This window comes from Plodia interpunctella, chromosome Z (genome assembly GCF_027563975.2).
Source record: "Plodia interpunctella isolate USDA-ARS_2022_Savannah chromosome Z, ilPloInte3.2, whole genome shotgun sequence".
Classification (NCBI taxonomy): domain Eukaryota; kingdom Metazoa; phylum Arthropoda; class Insecta; order Lepidoptera; family Pyralidae; genus Plodia; species Plodia interpunctella.
In genome coordinates this window covers 11,954,590-11,967,058 of record NC_071324.2, presented here as the reverse complement: position 1 = coordinate 11,967,058, position 12,469 = coordinate 11,954,590, and the positions used below count along the sequence as shown (strand labels likewise).

At 37.9% G+C, this 12,469-nt stretch overlaps 1 protein-coding gene across 8 annotated transcripts in view; it reads left to right on the top strand.

Moving 5' to 3' along the window:
* The window catches only part of LOC128682988 (titin homolog), a 71,360-nt gene that overhangs the window by 18,762 nt on the left and 40,129 nt on the right, over positions 1-12,469 (top strand). For all 8 annotated transcript variants that reach the window (XM_053768088.2, XM_053768090.1, XM_053768086.2 and 5 more), the window contains exons 2-5: positions 1,702-1,816; positions 3,267-3,440; positions 6,731-6,911; positions 7,573-7,697. In XM_053768088.2, the coding sequence (XP_053624063.1) occupies positions 1,702-1,816; positions 3,267-3,440; positions 6,731-6,911; positions 7,573-7,697 (595 nt within the window). The remainder of the gene's footprint in view (positions 1-1,701; positions 1,817-3,266; positions 3,441-6,730; positions 6,912-7,572; positions 7,698-12,469) is intronic.

The window sequence follows — 12,469 nt, the reverse complement described above, 5'->3', positions numbered from 1 at the left end:
GGAAGAGACACGGGACACGGAGATGATGTAAATACTTGCAAAATAAAATTTCCACCACTCATGTACTTAATAAAATAATGGCTGAAATGTTATTGATACAGTTTATCTTATACATTAAAATGTTATTTTCATCTAAGGCAAATTCACGTAGGAGAAGCCGCGCACAATATCATTTACATATTATATTTTCAGTAATCATTCTTCATTGTATTTGTGATTGTATCAATGTACCGTACTGTCTGTCAAGTTAAGAAAATGTGTTTTAAACAAACTACAATTTTTTGCCGTTGCAATACAATGATTGGTTGATAAATACAGTGTTGTCAGCCGACAGGAGACATCGCTCTAATTTATTTCCAGCACTTTCTTGATAGACTGTACCTTCGTTATTCAGGTGATAATATTCCACCAGAATATTATTGTGTGTGTTGTTAGTTAGGTTTAGAATATCATTCAAAACATTATTTTCATATATTTTATTCAACATCATACATTTTCATTAGATGTTTATCAACGTATTAACCTGCTTAGTTTGAATGAATATTAGTTGCATCGTGGTTTTTTCGTTTAAATGTTTTAGACGTATTTTTATTAGTTATATTTTATACTTAACTAGAAAACTCTAGGTTTGAGAATCATTATGCGTAGGTAACCCCCGACGACAGAAATAAAATATTAAGTTTAACTTGTCTGTGTATCTGTGAAGCGGTGGTGTTGTAATTAATGGTTAAGACGCCCTGTGGATCGAAAGGTCCCAGGTTCGAACCCTACTCGTGCCACATGAGTTTGTATACCAATCTGACTCATGTATAGTAGTTTTCATAGACCACCAATTGCTTCCGGTGAAGGAAAACATCGTGAGGAAACCTGCACACTGGTTGATTATTAACTTGTGTGTGAAATGGAAGTGTGAAATGAGTGAAGGCAATGGCAAACCACTCCATTAATAATGCCAAGTTGTTCAACGTGTTTCTTTCCACGTAATGACAACCCCAGCCATGGGGAATACGACTATGAAGAAGTATCTGTATGTCAGTCTGTGGCATCGTAGCAGCCAAACGGCTGAATCGAATTTGATCTAGTTTTTAAGAAGATAATTCAATTGAGAATGTTCTTAACTATGTTTGGCAAATATGTGTTTAGCTATATAGGATTCCATTAATATCTAAACTCCTTTTTATCATACAAATCTTATTATGTAAACAAACTTTACAGCAATTCAAATTAAAATTAACTTAGGCAATTAATTTCGCGGTTAATAAATGTTTTCCTTTAGAATGTTTTCCTTTGAACTAATAATTGATTTAGGTATTTTCAGCAATAAGTACTGTAAAGATTTTTCATATTGGACTCGTCAGAAGGCTGTTTTCTTAAGAAGGGTGATTTCTTATACACTGTTATTATTTTATCTACATGCCCAGTCCACGGTACTGAACAACTTTTCGTATGAAAGCAACCTTGAAATCGAGGGGGAAAAATCAGCAAATCCATACATTTTCCACAAGTTAGGTATTTAATTTTGTATAGAACGGCTGATTACTTTTTCGCGATATCCGAGTTACTCCCAAATTGTTCAGAATCATGGACTGAGCATGTAGTAGCAAAATATTGCCAATGTATAAAAGGTCACCCTGTCATGGAATGGCCATACCATAACAACAAAGATTGGTACCGTTGAGAATGATGACATTACTTCAACAGGAGTCGCGTTGGGACTTCTCTGGATGATCGGTTCACCAATTCGGAAGACGCTGGTGGTGTGCGGCTCACAATTAGTGCTGCCCGGGTCGGCGACAGCGGCGTCTACACGCTGCAAGTGAGTGCTAAGCTAAGATATTTATTCTTCTTTGAGACGTATCTTCTCCATTTCTTACGCCTTTTTTTCTTCTTCTTTAGTCGTGCTTCTTCCCCTAACTTTTTTTTTTTCGACCACCACTTGGTAACCGGCACACTAGTTGATTATTATTAACTTGTGTGTGAAATGGAGAAGGCAATGGCAAACCACTCCATTGATAATGCCAAGAAAGTTGTTATGTGTGTTTCATTCCACGTAATGAGCACGACCCTCAGCCATGAGGAATACGACTATGAAGAAGAATGTATACCGAATCCGACAATATTTGACAAACTGTTTAACGTAAGTGTGGAGCCGGTATAAAGTACTGATAAAATTTTGATCAAATCTCATAAACAAGTAATAAATGGAATGGAATTATGAGATTGCTGATAAATGAGACTGAGATATGAGAGCCTGGGGTACCTACTACCATCAAACATAAAACATGTACACGACATTGCGTCCAAACATTCTCCCTTTACACGATGGGACAGCATTGTGGACGTTAGCAAACGCGCTACGAGTGTATTTTCGTAGAGGCCTTCTGGAAATTATGTATAATTTTTAATATAAAATTATGTCAAGGATAAGTCAAGTTGTTTTTTATTTTGTTTTGTGTCACACATTTAACCTTCACAATGTACTTGACCGCTTTAAAAGCAGTTTCCAGACAGTTCATATTACAGAGATATTTGGCAAGCTTGATGTTTGTCGGGAAATGAAAAAAATACTACTCCTTGTGGCGTTATAAATAATAAATAAATATATTAGGACAAATCACACAGATTGAGCCAGCCCCAAAGTAAGTTCGAGACTTGTGTTATGGGATACTAGCTCAACGATACTATATTTTATAACAAATACATACATAGATAAACATCCAAGACCCGGGCCAATCAGAAAAAGAACATTTTCCATCATGACCCGACCGGGGATCGAACCCGGGACCTCTCAGTCCAGTGGCAAGAACTTTACCACTGCGCCACCGAGATCGTCCTTATATATATATATATATATATAGATTTTTGTATTAGATCTAGTACACAAACAGACTCACTCCTCGCTCATCTTCGCGTGTTCCCGGCTGCATTCGGGGCTACGACGCCGCGAAGCTGTAAAAATAAACCTTAAAAATTTTCAGATTTCACTACGATTACTACCGGTTTTTATTTTATTTGTCTGACGTTGACGTTTATATAATACTAGCAACACGTGCCGGCTTCGCACGTGTAAAACATAATAAATTTCACACCTAAACCTTACTCACGTTATCTAATTGTAAAAACAGTATGAAATCCATGCATTAGTTTTTGAGTTTATCGCGGCGGTAGATTTAATAATATGTAATATACAGTTTTAACGTTATATACAGTTTTAACGTTAATATTATATAAATAATAAATATGTAAGGTTATATATAACGTTGCAGGCAAGTAATGTCGCCGGCAGCGACACGGCCCGCGTCCGGTTGGAGGTGTCGCCGGACGAGGCGCCGTCCGGCGACGACCCCCCCACCTTCCTGCGCCGCCTGCAGGACCTGACGGTGAAGGTCGGCACCCGAACCCGATTCCTCGTCGAAATCCTCAGCTCTACTGAATGCAAGGTGAGAATAATAGAGAAATTCCTTTGGCCGAGATTAAAAGGAAGTGTTTTAGAAAAATGATATTTTTGTCATGAGCTTTTTCGTCGGTGATATCTTGCTGCATTCAATAAAATCATTGTCATAAACCGTTGAGGAGTTCGCTCGTAGGGGACCGATCCTGGGTGCATCCTCAGGTTATGCCTATCTTAACAATGCATTGTAATTTTCATGGAAAATTTCAACTCTGTAGGACAAGGGACAATATGAAATGTAACTTACAATATTTAACGATATTCCCGTGGGAATTGGAAAAATACCCGCGTAGGAGGCAGTCGCCAAAAGCTAGCCAAATATATTAATCTTCTGTGACCGGGTGAGGTTGAGCATACATCACAGACATTGCTCGTCTCTCTCGTCTGCTTACTTTACCAACTTATATTTAGATCAGTTATATGGAGCACAAAATCAATTTTATCGATCCTCAAACTTTATCGCTAATATTTGTCACGACTAATGGTCATAACTCGGTTCAAACCACAATTTATTGTTACCTTTATGTGTAAAACTATTATTCTGTTTCCATGTGCGAGATGGACTCGCAACGAGAATTCCGTTTCCGCTTTATTGTTATATACTTACATAAGATTTACGGTAGGAATTCGATTATTTTCCTTGCTTCAAATAAGACTCAGTTGCGCTCAGGTGTGCTCCGTTTTCCATAAGCTTTGACATAGACGTGCGTTGACGTCCACGTTAAAACTTGGTACAATTTCAAAAGTTGTTCTTCGTTGATCCGTCGACGGACGTCAACGTGACGGAGAACGATGGAGCGCCACGCAGCAATGAGGCTTGGCTCCAATATAGCTACAAAATTAATACAAAAAAGTGATCCTCGGTGCGCAAGTCGCATTTGACCCGTTAATTTCAAGATCAATATAATTAATTAATAATCACACAGATGTAAAATTCGATAGAAGTTGCCTAATTATGTTTACCGTGTTTATACAACTTCTTACGCATAATTATATAAATAATCCGGAGAAAGTTGGATGGACCTTGACTAAAGGAATGCTGTCTGCAAAGGCGGTTCAGCTCAATGACATAATTCTTCTATTTCTAACCAGCATCCGCTGTAGTATTTTTAATGATTTCAGTGTGCGCACAGACAAAGCACGTGTGTGTGTGTGTTTCGACACGCCAGGGTTGTCACGCGTTCCTATCTACACAAGAATTTTACATAGGATTAAAATATAATTGAATGGGATTTTATTTGTTAATTAAAAAGAGGCTGATAATTAAGTTGAACCCAAAAACAAAAAAAGAATGTTATATCATTAAATCCTTACATGTTATAAATCAAAGTCCTCTGCCGCGTCTGTCTGTCTGTCTGTTCGCGATAAACTTATGTTTTTACCCGAGCGAAGCAGGAACAGGCCGCTAGTTAAAGTATATTGGGAATGCATTTCGACTTCAAAAATCCTGACGTCAAAGCACATCACTGTCATACAAGGTAGAAGTACATTTTTTTTTGTTTTCACAGAAAAATCATTGGATTTGACTAGTTGGAAAGTAGCCTATCTGTACTATCATTATAAAGAGGGTAAGCGTTTGTGAGTTTGTATGTTTGAGTCGGGTAATCTCCGAAGCTGGCGAACCGATTTCATAAATTCTTTTACCATTAGAAACGTACATTATTCAAGATTGCTATAGGCTATATTTTATCTAAAAATTCCCACGGGAGCGAAGCCACGGGCAATTTTTTTATTATTATGCCGCCTGTAGTGGTTGAGTAAGGGAATAATTCATTACAGCTCTACTCAAACACAAATTATATTACAATATAGTGGTTAGCATGTAATTCATAAAACTGATCAATTTATTCCAGTAGTAATATAAATTATTGTTATTTAAATACCTTTAAATATTTATTTTTTACCTTGTCTCGTAGCCAATTTCTTCAATCGCCAACCCTATACATACCTACACACGCTTACGCGCTGTGTAAACAATATGGCGTTTATATTTATCCGCTTTGTGAAGTGAATCCAATTGATTTTAAATACTACAATCTTGACTCATTAATTATATAATGACAAACATATTCCTTCCTTATACTTGTCTCATTCTATTCATTTGTCAGATTCGGGGATAGTTTTCGTTCCTCTTTTCACGTTTCAGAAAAGCTTTTGAGAAACACTTTTTCACTTTATTCAAGAGAGTGTGAATGACTTGAACCGTGCAATTTTCATTTTTAACCCCGACGAAAAAGAGGGGTGTTATAAGTTTGACCGCTAAGTGTGTCTGTCGGCAGGTGAACCGATTTGGATGCCGTTATTTTTTTTTTGACAGCTAAATTTTATGCGGTGGTTCTTGATTTGATCAAAATCGGTTCAGCCATACAAAAGTTGTAGCGAAATGAATATTAAAAGTCGGCGGTTTTCTAATTTGTCTAACAAGTAAACATATTATCTAAATTGAGTTGATAAGGCCTCTCCTTTTGGATAAACCGAAAAACGCAGGGAACAAATATCTGGCCATGACAGACGACAGGGTAAACTCAAAAATGTGTGTCAATAATAGATTACCTACACGTGTTAGTGGTCTGAGAACTTTGAATGCCGATATGGTGAAGCGAACCCTGAACTACGTTAATAGCTGAGGATGACACCAGAAAATGCTCAGATGATAACTCAGATTGAATTACTTGATTAATTTTATTGTTAGGAAGACAATTGCTGGGATTTGTATTAATATTATCATTATTCACCGTTCTGTATACAATGGGGCTGTTCAATGGCATTCATTCATTCATTCATTCATTCATTCATTCATTCATTCATTCATTCATTCATTCATTCATTCATTCATTCATTCATTCATTCATTCATTCATTCAGGTATTCATTTATGACTACTAGTTGTTTACCAACGCCTACGTCAGAGTAAAATAGTTATTTCTGACGTCATTATTAGGTATATTTTTATGATTACTGTGTCTGATTACTAATTTCTAGAACTTATGTGATATATGTTTATGTGATAGCCAATTAAGTCGTCTATTCACCCCCATTACAGTAATTAGGGGTTGAATTTTTAAATAAAAGTAGCCTATTTTTGCACGGGGTTTTTTAACTGTATGCACACCAAATCAGTATAGCCATTTAGCCGTGAAAACGGAACGGACATGATTTTCATGTAAATTTTCAGCCCCTATTGATTTTTGAAAAAAAAAAAAGTATGGACTGAAACTTATGTGATACCAGAGATGTATATAATGTGGATTTAAAGCACATATCTAAATGAAATTTGCAGGTGACATGGTACAGGAACGAGCGCCGATTGATGGAGGCCGAACGGGTGGCGCTTGTTCGTGACGGCAACTATTGGTGCGCGGATCTCGCGTCAGTCACTGTCGACGACGCCGGTCGCTGGACCTGCACCGCGGAGAACCTGGGAGGCAGAGCTAGTTGTTCGGCGCATCTCAATGTTCTCGGTGAGTGGCGACTGTTGGTGACAGGTGCGCGGACCTGAAGCCATTCGCTGTCAATATTAAATCCTGTGGCGTGTGGTTCCGCCATAAAATAGGACCACTGTATATCCTGTAAAGGTGACCATTGGATATATATTCCTAGAATCTGATTAGTAACAATATAATTCCCAAGGAGGGTTGACCTCGGGCGATGTACAATCACAACCGAATATTCAAAATTATAAATTACTAGCTGCGCACCGGGGCTTCGCTCCCGTGGGAATTTCGAGATAAAATGTACCCTATGTGTTATTCCAGGTTATATTATGCCCGTGTACCAAATTTTATGACAATCGGTCCAGTAGATGATGCGTGAAGAGGTAACAAACATACAATCTTAATTTCGCATAATATTTTTTGGAATTATTGTATTCTTTATTTGGCAATAAAGATCTTAAAAAGCTACATTATCAATTCATATTGAAGGAAGCAAATCAATAATTTTAATTATTTTACTGATTTCATTGTTTTTCATACATACACACATCCTCACAAACTTTCGCATTTATAATATTACTAGGATATAGGATAGGAAATTTACTTCGCGGCGTAATGCAACTGTGGAAACACAAAGATACGAGTAAGAGAGAGAGAACTATAACATAAACTCGTTTCTTGTTTTCAGTACCGAAGGCCTACAAGCGTCCGGAGTTCGTGGAGGAGCTGCGGGCACTCCTCACGGAGCAGGGCACGGTGTCGCTGGAATGCAAGGTGGTGGGGGTGCCTACTCCGGTACTCCGCTGGTTCAAGGTATCCCGCCGATTCAATAACTTAAATTCGATAATTTAACTTCTTCTATTCAAGAAACAAAGTACACCATTCACATATTACAAATTGGTGTTAATAAAGAATTGATTATAAGCCAGTCCCGTCTCATGTTCCATGATAATAAATCCTTTGGATCAGATATGAACCGTAATGATGTTCACATCTACTCAAAATAGTATACGACTACCCAATTAATTGAAGAAATCTTTTACTTCATTAAACCATACTCCGTGGAATCTGAAGTTATTGGTAAAAACAAATAATATAATACGTATTTTAATCCATCCATGGTTCTGACCTACGTGGTATCTGCAGGTCGTACCGTTGCCGGTGCAGGTAAAAATTTGCACTTGTGATCACAAATGTTTCTCTGCGGCTTTGGGTGTGTTATGCTCATTTGGGTGAGGCCAATATCAAGTTGAGGCTAGGCTTTTTGTGGTTACAATGACATTGCTGAAGTGATGAATACTCTTAATCTATATATATAAAACTCTGCATTACTGAGTGAGTGACTGACAGACAACGCACAGCCGAAGCTACTGGACACAGACAGCTGAAATTTGGTGTGTAGGTTCCTAGGACAGTGTTCCTACACTGTCCTAGGAACCTACACACCAAATTTCTCCCCTGAGCACTAAGAAGTGTAGGATCTTGTCTGAGTATATATTTATAAATAATTATAACTCGGTTTTTGACAAAGATTATTTTATTTAAGGGCTGGTAAATTACGAGCAATACATTTCAAACTCCAACAGCCAAGAATCGTCCATCAGCATTTGTTTTTTAAAGAAAAGAAACATCGCGCAGGCGCGAGCTCGTCGTCACAGCGCATGCGCGTAGACAGCACTCCCCGGGTTGAAGATCATCTGAATGAAGGTCTCAAGGACCTGATAAGCATATGAAGCTTCAAAGTTACATCAGGTCATCATCTAGAGGAAGAGCACATAGGTTATTCCAGCCTCTTCTTATAGTCCCTTTCATGGTTTTTACTTCGGCGACACGGTTAATACCATCCGCTCCAGGATAGACTTGAATGACACGACCGAGAGACCAGAGCAGAGGCGGCGTTGACTTGTCTTTGATCAAAACAAGCGAGTTCATCTCGATATCATTCTTAGTTTGTTTCCATTTTGTCTTCTGTTGAAGAGTGCAATATATTCATTGGTAAATCTATTCCAAAAATGTTGTTTTATAGCTTCGACTCGCTTATGACGTTGCAGCAATGTGATATTCACGTTGTCGGCGATTTGTGGATATGGCACGGAAGTCAGAGTTCGTCCAATCAAAAAATGTGAAGGAGTCAGGACAGAAAAGTCATTAGTTTCTGAGGAAAGAGGGATTAAAGGCCGCGAGTTTAATATCGCTTCGACTTGAGTGAGACAAGTTGACATTTCTTCATAGGTTAAATGAGTTAAATTCAGTATTCGACGTAAATGATGCTTCGTCGATCGGACAGCAGCTTCAGCCATCCCATTGAAATGAGGGGAATATGCAGGTGTAAAAAAGAAAGTAATACCTTCATCGGCTAAATCCTCAGTAAGGTTACGTTGAGAAAGAAAACTTTCTAATTCATTGCATGCGCCTACGAAATTGGTCCCATTATCTGAGGTTATCGTTTTGGGTTTGCCGCGACGACTAATAAAACGGCGCAAAGCAGCTAAATAAGAATCTTTAGTCAGGTCCGTGACGAGCTCCAAGTGAACTGCCTTCACTGCTAAGCATACAAAAATACACAGGTATGATTTAATTAACTTGCAACCACGACCTTTTCGATCGGCTATCAAAATTGGCCCGGCATAGTCAACTGCACAGTGAAGAAAAGGAAATTCTAATTTGGTTCTAGACACAGGTAATTGGCCCATGATGGGCTGTAAAGTTTGACTTTTGTGCCTAAAACATGTGACGCATTTTTTAACGATAAACCTAGCCAGATTCCTACCACCTAGAGCCCAGTATGACTGCCTTATGTCCGAAAGTAAAAGTTGCGGACCTGCATGTAAGAGCTTTAAATGTTGTCTACGAAAGATTAATTTAGTTAAATAATGTTTACAGCATACAAGAATCGGATGCTTTTGGTCATATGAGTAAGGAGATTTGTCAAGCCTTCCTCCTACTCTAATTAAATTGTCTGAATGAATAAACGGGGTCAAAGACAATAGTCTATTTTTAGATGGTAACTTGCCGTTATTTTTTAAGATTTTATATTCTTCAGGAAACATTTCAACCTGACCCTGCCTAAGAATAATAAATAAAGATTCACGTATTTCATCTGAAGTTAAACACTCTTTGCATTTGTTATTTTTATTTTTACAATTTTTTATAAACCGCTGTATGTAAGCGAGAGTATGAATAAGACGAGTGAGATTTGAATGTTTGTGTATAAGTGAAGACACAATATTCGTATTCTCTATATCAGAATTGGACTCCTGACTTAGATGACAGACTACGTCTGGTAGATCTCGTGTCTCACTTGAGTTAGGTATTCTTGGCCATAACTCCTCATTACAGGTTAAAAACTGGGGGCCAAACCACCACAGTGACAAATTGCTGACAAGATCAGCCTTCACCCCGCGAGAAACGAGATCCGCGGGATTATCGAGGGAAGGCACGTAGCTCCAGGTGCAGTTTACACTATTTTCATTAATTTCGTTCACGCGATTGCGAACAAAAGGTTTTAAACGATGTACAGGGGTTTTTAGCCACCCTAATACGATGGTGGAATCACACCAGTATCTGCAACTAACCTCTAACGTTATAGAATTCCTAACTTTAGCGCATAACCTTGATGCTAAGAGAGCTGCACAAAGCTCAAGGCGTGGCATCGTTGTTGGTTTCATTGGTGCTACTTTATTTTTGGATGCAATCAAGTTAACATATACAACACCATCTTTAGTTATAGAACGAGCGTAAATACACGACCCGTAAGCACGCTCAGAGGCGTCAGAAAAAATGTGTAATTCTACCTTACAGAAATCATCTTGCAGTACCCATCTAGGAATTTTAATATTATTTAAAAAAGTTAACTGTCTTGAGAATGAAGTCCATTGTCCTTTTATATTTTCTGGTACTTCATCATCCCAACCTAACTTTAATGACCATATTTGTTGCAATATTATTTTTGCTTCTACCACTGCTAGGCCCACGAGCCCTAGGGGATCAAAAATTTGACTTATTACTGAAAGAATATTTCTTTTAGTGATTTTATATTTATTTTCAATATTTATTGAAAACGACAACGTATCACACTTAGGGCTCCAAATTAAACCTAAGGTTTTTGATGGAGTATTAGAATATTCAGATATATCTAAAAAATTATTTGAACTTGTTTCCTCTGACAACAATTGGTTTAATATTACTTGACTATTTGATTTAAATTTTCTTAAATTAAATTTTGCTGACGATAATACATTAATTACTGCCTTCGTCTGTTTTACGACGTCCTCTTCAGTAAACCCTCCACTGAGATAATCGTCAACGTAAAAATCCCTTTTTATAGAATTTTTTACAAGTACATCATCAACAGTTTCAGACAGAGAAGAAAGGCACTTGGTCGCTAAATACGGGGAGGATGCAACTCCGTATGTAACAGTATTTAAAGTATATGTCTTAAGAGGTTGGGACGGGTCTGATCTAAATATTATTTGTTGTAACGAGCGCTGAGAAGGGTTAACATCTATAGCCCTATACATTTTCTCAATATCACCCGAAATCACATATTTATGTTGACGAAACCTTATAAGTATAGACACAAGGTCGTCTTGGACAGTAGGCCCTATCATTTGGATGTCATTGAGAGACAGCCCTGTTGTAGTAACTGCAGAAGCGTCAAATACCGTACGTAGTTTAGTAGTGGTACTTGATTCCCTAATTACACCGTGATGCGGTAGGTAATAATTTACAATACTACTATCACGTAAAGACAATGTATTTTCAGTCATATGACCGAGTTCTTCGTATTCACGCAAGAACTCCAAGTATTTATTTTTAAAACCAGGATCTCTACTGAACTTTCTTTCGAGAGAAAGGAAACGGATCTTAGCCATCACGTAAGAATCTCCTAATTCGTGAGGATCCTTTTTTAAGGGCATAGTCACAACGAAACGGCCTTCTTCATTACGGTAAGTATCTAACTTAAATTTATTTTCACAGGCACGTTCTTCAGTCGTAAATGCATATTTAGGCGAAATCGAATCTAATTCCCAAAATTGAGTTATACTATCATCTTGATTTATGAAATTACACTGGTATGATTTAGTTTTGGCACGTGCTACATAACCTGAAACTAACCAACCTAATTTTGTTTCGTATAACTTTGGCATATTTTTACCCAAATCAATAGAATTGTTGCACATGACGTTCCAGAATACCTCTGCACCTACCAGTATGTCTACAGCGGCGGGAATATTAAATGAAGGATCAGCCAACTGTACACCTGAAGGTATGAGAATGCTATCTATGTTTACAAGTTTGGACGGCAGTGCTTTTGTAATTTCGGGCAAAATAAGACAATTTATATCGGTTTTATAATCACTATGTAAGGACTCAATAGTAAGCTGACACGAGTATGTAGTTTTACACGTTTGATTACAGATACCTGATACCGTGGAGCGTACACCTCGCCTCGACAATCCCAGCTTACCGCATAACTCGCTGGTGACAAAATTTGCTGTACTCCCGTTATCTAAGAGGAGGCGAACAGTGTGTGCGTCGCCCTTGTTATTTCGCACCCGCACGAGTGCTGTTGATAAAAGTAC